The 8,677-nt window shown below is 62.1% G+C and overlaps 2 protein-coding genes across 3 annotated transcripts; one reads left to right on the forward strand and one right to left on the reverse strand.

Annotated features, from left to right (window-relative positions):
- The first annotated feature begins 1,158 nt into the window (after positions 1 to 1,158).
- On the forward strand, positions 1,159 to 3,140 carry CUNH1orf35 (chromosome unknown C1orf35 homolog). 2 transcript variants are annotated; one of them, XM_006743527.3, is made up of 8 exons: positions 1,161 to 1,362; positions 1,675 to 1,825; positions 1,940 to 1,985; positions 2,065 to 2,147; positions 2,258 to 2,330; positions 2,427 to 2,515; positions 2,692 to 2,820; positions 2,902 to 3,140. In XM_006743527.3, exons 1-8 carry the CDS (start codon positions 1,269 to 1,271, stop codon positions 2,984 to 2,986), a joined length of 750 nt encoding a protein of 249 aa, XP_006743590.1. In that variant the 5' UTR covers positions 1,161 to 1,268; the 3' UTR covers positions 2,987 to 3,140. The 2 variants fall into 2 exon arrangements, with proteins under 2 accessions (XP_081667212.1, XP_006743590.1); XM_081811086.1 differs by lacking the exons at positions 1,940 to 1,985; positions 2,065 to 2,147 and having other exon boundaries at positions 1,159 to 1,362.
- Positions 3,141 to 3,896: 756 nt separating this feature from the next.
- On the reverse strand, positions 3,897 to 5,814 carry ARF1 (ARF GTPase 1). Its single transcript, XM_031039397.2, has 4 exons — positions 5,596 to 5,814; positions 5,405 to 5,515; positions 5,205 to 5,329; positions 3,897 to 5,075 (listed from the first exon to the last, which is right to left on the reverse strand). Exons 1-4 carry the CDS (start codon positions 5,741 to 5,743, stop codon positions 4,914 to 4,916), a joined length of 546 nt encoding a protein of 181 aa, XP_030895257.1. The 5' UTR covers positions 5,744 to 5,814; the 3' UTR covers positions 3,897 to 4,913.
- Between the last annotated feature and the right edge of the window lie 2,863 nt (positions 5,815 to 8,677).

Consider the following 8,677-nt stretch of genomic DNA (forward strand, 5'->3'; position numbering starts at 1 on the left):
GAGGGAGGTGGCTGTGTCTCTCGCTCCCGGGGACGCATGCTGGGCTCTCAGGCCCCGCTGGTCCGCCGAGCACACCGCCACCAGCCCGCTGGGGGAGACACACTTGCTGTTCAGAACCGAGTTAGTCCTGACGCTTGTGGTTTCCTCGAAGGGGGGTCACGGCCACAGATGCAGGGGTCTAGCAGCAGGGCGCAGATTGGGCACAGCACGGACACGGGGATTGACAGCCACAAGGCAGGGTGGGTGCTGGTGATACGAAATTCATCCACATAGTGGGGTTCTGGCAGAAGCCACGCAGTGGGGCTGCTGCTGAAAGCAGGCCTGGCAACCCCCCCCCCCCACCAAGCTCTGCATGGGAACCTGCAGCCCTACTGAGGGTGGGGGTCTGAGGGAGGGTTCTGGCCATAACTGGGTGATGCCGAGAGGGACCGGAGGCCCACGGCCTGTCTGCAGAGCTCCGGGAGTCTGGGCGGTCTGGTCTAGCGGAGAAGCCCATCTGCGCCCGGCCCTTCCAGGTCCCTGAGACTTCCTGTCCATGGACCCCGATCCCCGCTTCCACAAGACCTCTCCCCCACCCATTTGGGGGACTTCAGACGCTGTCTATGCTGATGCCTCCCGGTGTCCAGGCCCGTGGGGGGGGGGGGGCTGATAGCAGGAGGGGCAGCAAGCTCCGAGCTGACCCTGCTTTGCCCACCATAGCCGCCCCCCGTGGCGCCATGCCCACGCGCTCCTGCGGGAGGGGCGACACTGGTGGTCTTCCCGAGCTCTGCAGAGGAGGGGCGCGCCCGTGGCTGCCCCCTGCCCTCCCACGCTGGAGCCCCCCGACCCAGGGACCACCCGCGCGCAAGCCGAGGCTCCAAGATGACAGAGGGCACGACGGGGCCCCGCCGGGAGCCTCCCCTCTCCCAGCACAGCCCTGGCACACGCGCAGCGCGACTTCGGGGCCCTGCCCCTGCACCCCGGCGTCACCCACACAACGTGGCTTCTAACGACAGGTGTCGTGAGGGCCGGAAGCTCAGGTCCCGCCTGAGCCTACGCCCACTCCTCCCCCCCCCCCGGGCAGTGCGCAGGCGCGCCGACTGGGCGGGGCGGGGTGTAGGGGCGCGCGGCGGTTAGGGAGCAGTGCGCAGGCGCGCGAGGCTCTGCCGAGCCTGCGCAGGGGTGACGTCAAGGCGCGCGACGCAGGACCTGGTGCCGGCGCCGGCGCCGCCTGAGGCGGCGAGGCCAGGGCTTCCGAAGGCCCGCGGGGCGGTGGACGGCCTGGTACCATGTTCGGCTCCAGCCGGGGCGGCGTGCGCGGCGGGCAGGACCAGTTTAACTGGGAGGACGTGAAGACCGACAAACAGAGAGAGAACTACCTGGGTCAGCGCGGCGCCGGGCCCGCGAGTGGGGGGGTGGGGAACGAGGGGCGAGGGGGTCGCGGGTGCGGGCTAGAGCAGGTGCGGACAATGGGGACGGGGGAGCTGCGGGTGCACGGAACGAGGGGACGCGGGAGCAGGGTATCCCAGGTGCGGGGAATGAGGGGACGCGGGAGTCGCAGATGCGGAGAACGGGGACGCCGCGGGTGCGGGGAACGGGGGCGCGGGAGCTGCGGGGTCCGCGGGCGCGGGGTCCGGGCGGACGCGGGAGTCGGCCGACCCCGCGGGCCGAGCGCCGGGCGCTGCACCCCCGCAGGCAACTCGCTGATGGCCCCGGTGGGCCGCTGGCAGAAGGGCCGCGACCTCACCTGGTACGCCAAGGGCCGGGCGGACGGCGCGGGCCTGAGCCGGGAAGAGGAGCTGGCGGCCGTGCGGCAGGCGGAGCAGGAGGCGCTCATGGCGGCGCTGTGAGTGCGCCCCGCGGGATCGGGGCGCGCTGGGTGGGGGGCGCGGAGGGGACGGAGGGGCGGGGGCCCGGGCCAGGCCGGCCGCTCCCTGAAGCGCGCACGCGGCCCCCGCAGAGGCTACAAGAACGTGAGGAAGCAGCCCACCGGCCTGAGCAAGGAGGTGAGGGGGCCCTTACGGGGGGCGGCGGGGGCGAGGCGGGGGTGGAGCGGCTGCGAGCGCCCGCGTGCCCTCCGCACAGGACTTCGTGGAGGTGTGTAAGCGGGAAGGAGGGGACCACGAGGAGAAGGGAGTGGACCGGCTGCTGGGCCTGGGGAGCTCCAGGTGCGTGGCGACGGGGTGGGTGGTGCCCGCTATGCGCGTGGCAGCGGCACTCGGCAAGGGAGGCGGCCGGGGCGTTCTCATCGTGGGGCTTCTCATCCTCCTTCCCGCAGCGGCTCCGCAGGCCGAGTGGCCTTGTCCCGAGAAGACAAGGAGGCCGCCAAGCTGGGGCTGTCGGTGTTCACGGTAACTGCCCTTAGCACGCCCACGCCGGGCCCCCAGTGCGTTTTCCCGGCGTCCTGGGGCGCGCCCAGCCTAGCCCAGCGTTCCTTCCCCCCGCAGCACCATCGCGTGGAGAGCGGTCGGCCAGGCTCCTCCCCAGCCTCGGCCAGGAAGAAGCCTCGGTCGGAGGAGGAGAAGGCGGAGTCCGGGTAAGGGCTCTCTCGGCGCCCTGCCTGCCTGCTGGGGATCGCGCCCCCCCCCGCCCCCGCCGCAGGCCTGGAAGGGGCCGGTGTCCCCGGCAGCTTCCTGCCGCAAGCGGAAGGAAGGCTGTACGTGGTGGCCACGGGCACGTGCGGTCAGTACATGGTGAGACCCTGTCCCACAGCCCCGAGAGCCACAGGAAGAGCAAGAAAGAGAAGAAGAAGAAGAAGAAGAAAAAGCACAAGAAAGAGAAGAAGAAAGACAAGGCACACCGGAGCAGGGTGACCTCGCCGCTGCCCCCCGCTTCTGCGGGGTAGGTGTGCCTCTGCCGTGGGTGGCCTGGGGGGTGGGGCAGGGCAGCCTCCCACGGACGGGGTGTCCCCGGTCTCCCCAGATCCGGGCACCGCGGGCACGGCTCGGACTCGGACGGCGACTCCTGTCCCTGCTCCAAGAAGCGGCGCCCGCACCACAGTGACTGACACTGGCCCCCACGGCAGCTTCTGGAGGGGCGTCCGGGCGTCCCACCTGCAGGGCCTGCCCCGGGGGCGTCGCACTGGCCTGGGAAGGCGCCGCACAGCCGCTTCTATTTTTCTTTCGCTCTTTGTACTTAAATAAACTTATTTTAAGGGGCAAGTATTTCATATTCCAGGGAGGGTGGTGGCCACGTGTTCCAGTACAACCGGCCGGAGACCGTGTTGGGAGAGGAGCTCTCCCAGAGCACGGGGGGGGCACAAACTTGTCTCTGTGGTGCCCCCCCCTCCCCGTGCCTCCCGGGGACCTGCCTGCCAAGTCCCTTCTGCTGCTCCCGGGTGGGGTGGGGTGGGTTAGGGTGGGGGCACGGCTCCGTCCACCAGGCCTCCCGCCGCCTCTGCAGGGACGTGTGCGCCGAGCCAGCACACTGACGTCTTCTCACCAACTGCAGTGAGAACACAGCCCAGGCTGGATTCCTAATTACGAAGACGATCTGTCTTCCCGACTCTGACCCTGGTTCTCCACCTGTTAGTGGAGTGAGCGAGGCCTCTGCTGGGCATGTCCAGCTGCCCAACAGCCATACGAGGCTGCGGAGCTGGCCTCCAAGGGGCAGGAAGGGGCCTGTAGCAGCAACACGGAGCCCGGCCAGGGGGTTCCTGCTGCTCGGGAGTAGGCCGGCTGGGTGCGTGCGTGTGCGCATGCGTGCACGGTGGCGGGTGCGTGTGGGGAGCCCTGAAGCTGGCCCTGCTGGGCTGGACCCGCACGGGGCCAGGGGCCTTCCATGCCCGGAGGTAAGCCATGGGTCGCCGGCACCCAAGCACTGGAAAGCCGTGAAATAGTTAAGAGATTTTATTCTAGTAGCTATAATTACAGTGCTTGTTTGTCGAAATGAAAACTGAAAACGAGTATACAAAACAGTTGATTACTAATCGTGTATTGAAAGCAGTAAGAGGTTCCACGACACCAAATAAACCAGTTCTGAGGATTTCCCCAAGATAAAGTCTAACAGCTCCAGCTTCTTCAGTGTTTATCAAAATACAAAAGAAAACAGTAGAGGTCGTCGTTTCGATGGCAAATCCGACCCTTGCAGGCTGAGGGAGTGAAAGCACATGTAGACAGGGTCTCCGGGGGCTGAGGCTCTAGGGTGACTGGCCCGCCCGCCCGCACTCCTGCTGGTGAGACCCCAGGCAGCCTGGAGCAAGCCAGATGCCCACGCGGACCCAAGGGAAGGTCGGGGTCCCTCCGAGGGGTCCGTGAGCGTCCGTGAGCTGTGGCCACAGCCCCCAGCCTGTCTCCTGGGCGGCTGTGTGAGCACAAGAACAAGCACAAACGCTAGGGGATGCGGGATGACCCGAGACAGCGAATCACAGGGACCCTATCGTGACCATGCAGAACGGACCATGGCTGGTTCTGCCCCGTCTCACGTTCCCGACGGGAAACGGACCACTGGTGGACTAGACTCTGGCCGCCGCTGCAGAACCGACAATAGGCACGTTTCTCCCTTCTGTGTGTTCACGTGTTCTCCTTATCTTGTATTTGTAACGATTTTAAAAATGCACTGAGTTCAGGTTAAAAACCAACCACCAAAATGGATCTCAACACAGATCTAAGGCCCAGAGGAGGCGCACCAGGCTGGTTGGACACAGCGACTCCCGGAGGCCCCGCGTGCCTAACATCCCTTCTCAGTATTGAACAGTGGGTTGATTCTCTTTTTACAATAAAAAAAGCTGAGTAATATTGCATAGGAGTACCAGAAACTGCCTCGTTGGGAACAAAAACTATTTACATTAAATAAAAACCCGGCTGCAGGCTGCGTCTGCACATTTACAGCATGGTGAAGCACACTGTGACCGACCATGGAGACAGCTTCTGGCACTCACACCACATGAGAGTAAAGCAGGGTGGAAAGAGGGAGTGGGGGGGGGGGGACGCGGCTCACTTCTGGTTCCGGAGCTGATTGGACAGCCAGTCCAGTCCCTCATACAGCCCGTCCCCGCTGGTGGCACAGGTGGCCTGAATGTACCAGTTCCTGTGGCGCAGGGAGTGCAGACCCAGCTTGTCCGTGATCTCAGCCGCGTTCATGGCGTTGGGGAGGTCCTGGAGGGACAGGCCCGGCGGCCTCAGGTCAGCACACTGCAAGGACCACCTGTGCCCACCTGTGGCCCCCGCGCTCCCCCGCCCGCCGACCGCCAGCACAGGGCGGCTGGGTCCCGCGTGCACGTGTACCTGCTTGTTGGCGAACACCAGCAGGACGGCATCCCTGAGCTCGTCCTCCGCCAGCATCCTCATGAGCTCCTCACGGGCCTCGTTCACGCGCTCTCTGTCGTTGCTGTCCACCACGAAGATGAGACCTGCGGAGCCGCGGGCGTTAGGACAGTGTCGAGGGCTCCCCAACCTCTGCCACGGGCCACCGCCCCTCTGCTCACCTTGTGTGTTCTGGAAGTAGTGACGCCACAGAGGTCGGATCTTGTCCTGGCCGCCCACGTCCCACACGGTGAAGCTGATGTTCTTGTACTCCACGGTCTCCACGTTGAAGCCTGTGGCAGCACCACCCAGGTGAGCCTTGCCCAGAGCCCCCTCCGACCCCCGGCCCACCCCTGCAGCCCACGCTCCTCACCTATGGTGGGAATGGTGGTCACGATCTCACCCAGCTTCAGTTTGTACAGGATGGTGGTCTTCCCCGCAGCATCCAGGCCCACCATGAGAATGCGCATTTCTTTTTTGCCAAAAAGGCCCTTGAAGAGGTTTGCGAAGATATTTCCCATGCTGTAGACGGGTGGGAGCAACACTGGCCAGAGAAACCTGTAGAGACAGCAGTCCCCAAGTCTCTGCCTGGGCTGCCAGGGCCAGCAGCCCAGAAGCAGCTTGGGGCCCTCCCTCCAGCTCTGGTGGATGGACAGGCCTGACTCCTGAAAGCTCACAGGGTAGAAGTGGATGAACCCTGGTTCCCACGCGGCAGAAACGGAGTCCTGCCCTTAGAAGGAGCGTCTGGGAATCTCAGGACAGGGGTGACTGGAGTTGGGGGCTGCGGTCGCCTAAGGAAGTGATGCCCACGTCTGCTCGAACTGCCCTGGCTATGATGTACGACACGTGACCGGTGCAGACGGAATGCTGAGCACCCGACGGCCATGGCTTTGCATGAATGCAAGGTCTGTAGAAACACCCATACCACCAGTGACACAGGCCAGACCGACCTTCACCGATGTGCTGAGAGCTCAGCACTCACCCACAGGCAGGACTTGGAGCCAGACCTCACCTGGGCCCTTGGGCAGCACACCAGCCATGAAGTCCGAGGGGGAGCCTGTGAGGCGGGCACTTCCACCCCAGCGAGGAGGCCAGCCCCTAGGCCGCACAGGGTCCCCTCGTTCACAGCAGACACCAGGGCCCAAGTCGGGGGGGGGGGGGCAGAAAGACTCCGGTGGCCATGGCCACAGGGGGAGCAGTGTACCATCCACAGTTCCCCACCCCCCAGGGCACAGGAGTACTTTCATTCTTCAACAGTTTCCTTTCCAAACAGGGACTTGGGAGAAACGGTCCCTTTCTCAAATGCAGACCACCAGGAATCTGGGTTTTTAGCACCGAGCAAAAGCCAAGCAGCAGGGTGTGGGGGCAGCCTTCAGACCGAGAGGCTGGTCTGTGTCCCCAAGCAGTGTGTTCCAGGCAGCCACACACCGAGCGCTCCTGAGCCCAGGGGGGAGCCCCGCTGCCCGCACACCCGTCCCCCAGGAGCGGTCAGGAGCTCCCTAGGCTTTGGAGCATGGACGAGACGCAGGCCCGCCCCACTTCACCTCTGAGGACAGGCTCCGGTGGTGTCACCAGCTCTCCACTGCTTTGGCTCTCACTACCGTGAGCACACACACACTCCCACTCCCTCTGGTTTCAGCAGCCAACACACCCTGGCCAGGTCACTGTCTGCCTAGTCATTCTGACAGCGGTCAGTCAGCACTGTCCCCAGGTACCCACAAGGCGTGGCACTCCTGTTTTACTTGGTGGCTTTGATGTTCCAGCGGCCCAGGCATGCCCAGGCGAGGCCTTCATACTGGCTTCAGGGCACTTGTTTCGGGATGTCGTTAAAGATCTTAAGTCATCTCTACGCCCAACATGGGGCCCGAACTTACAACCCTGAGATGAAGAGTCGCACGCTCCACCGAATGAGCCAGCTGGGCGCCCTGCTTCAGTGCATCTTTGACACGCTTTTATTCTTTTGGTTCTGAGCAATATTACCTATTCAAAAAGTTAAAATGTAAAATAATCTTTACTGTAACATTTCCTTTTTGTACAGACAGCCAATTTTCCTCATACATACAGAGGAGGAAAAATTCTCTGGGGAACACACACTTTCAATGTCAGTTCTGCCGAGTCACTAAGGAAGAGATGCCCGACCCACAAAGACAAAAAGAAAAAAGGGGCGATGAGCTCTGGAAGCCAACGCAAGTGTGGGTGGAGTCGGACCTCATGTTCTTCCTCAGCTCTGCAGGGAAGGGACCTTTCTAGAGCAAGCGAACTGGGGCTTGCCGCCCGCATCCACGTGGGACGGTGTGGCTGCTGGTATCTGGAGGACCCAGAACATCTGTGCCCTAGCTCCCTTTAAAAAGTCACCAACAGGGGCGCCTGGGTGGCTCAGTCGTTGGGCGTCTGCCTTTGGCTCGGGTCGTGGTCCCGGGGTCCTGGGATCGAGCCCCGCGTCCGGCTCCCTGCTTGGCGGGAAGCCTGCTTCTCCCTCTCCCACTCCCTCTGCTTGTGTTCCCTCTCTCACTGTGTCTCTCTCTGTCAAAATGGATAAAAGCTTTAAAAAAAAAAAAAAAGTCACCAACACGGAGGAAGCAAGACAGACTATTTAAAAGGAAAAAACAACTCCCCCAAGCTACACACAGCCCCAGGCAGCAAGGTGGGGATCTGGTGCCCACAAAACAAGGACAGGCTCATGGATGACCTGACAACCAGAATAAAACACACACACACACACAATGGATAAAAAAGGAAGATTAGGAGCAATTTCAAAGGTCCACATCTATCTTGGGTATGATGATGTCTTTTTAGATACAACACCAAGAGGCATGACCCATAGAAGAAACAACTGATACGCTGGACTTCATTAAAGCTACAAACTTCCACTCTGGGCAAGCCCATGTCAAGAGAATGAGAAGATAAACCAGATTGCAGCAGCATCCAACTCTTGGTTTCAGCTCAGGTCTTGGATCTCAGAGTTACGGGATTGAGCTCGGAGCTGGGCATCTAGGCATGGAGCCTGTGAAGATAATCTTTCTCCCTCCCTCTCTGCCCCTCCCACTCTAAAAGAAAAAAGAACTGTAAAACGGGCCAAAGACCAGACACCTCCCTGAGGAAGATCTACAGATGGCAAATGAGCACATGAGAAGATCTCAGAGAAATACAAATCATACGAGCTGCTCACTATGCACCTATCAGAAAAGCAAAAACCCACAACACTGACGCCACCACCAGCTGGTGAGGATGTGGGGCAACAGGAACTCTCATGCCTGGCTGGTGGGACCACAGGACAGGACAGCCGCGCTGGACACAGCCCGGCGGCTTCTTACAGAACAAAACCCTCTCTTACACTACACAGGAGCCGAAGCCACGTCTGCACCAAATCCTGTTTACCCACAAGTCGGAAGCCCCCAAGCTGTCCTTCAGAAGGAGAGAGCCTACATAGACTGTGGTCCCCCCAGACGACGAAC

This window comes from Leptonychotes weddellii, unplaced genomic scaffold, assembly GCF_054177405.1.
Source record: "Leptonychotes weddellii isolate Sample4059 unplaced genomic scaffold, ASM5417740v2 HiC_scaffold_5475, whole genome shotgun sequence".
Taxonomy (NCBI): Eukaryota; Metazoa; Chordata; class Mammalia; order Carnivora; family Phocidae; genus Leptonychotes; species Leptonychotes weddellii.

Coding starts and splice junctions, on each gene's coding strand:
- CUNH1orf35 (XM_006743527.3), top strand. CDS start 1,269: ATGTTCGGCTCCAGCCGGGGCGGCGTGCGCGGCGGGCAGGACCAGTTT. Junction 1,363..1,674: donor ACAGAGAGAGAACTACCTGG/GTCAGCGCGGCG, acceptor GCACCCCCGCAG/GCAACTCGCTGATGGCCCCG. Junction 2,821..2,901: donor CTGCCCCCCGCTTCTGCGGG/GTAGGTGTGCCT, acceptor CGGTCTCCCCAG/ATCCGGGCACCGCGGGCACG.
- ARF1 (XM_031039397.2), bottom strand. CDS start 5,743: ATGGGAAATATCTTCGCAAACCTCTTCAAGGGCCTTTTTGGCAAAAAA. Junction 5,516..5,595: donor GACCACCATTCCCACCATAG/GTGAGGAGCGTG, acceptor GTGCTGCCACAG/GCTTCAACGTGGAGACCGTG. Junction 5,076..5,204: donor TGGTGTTCGCCAACAAGCAG/GTACACGTGCAC, acceptor CTGTCCCTCCAG/GACCTCCCCAACGCCATGAA.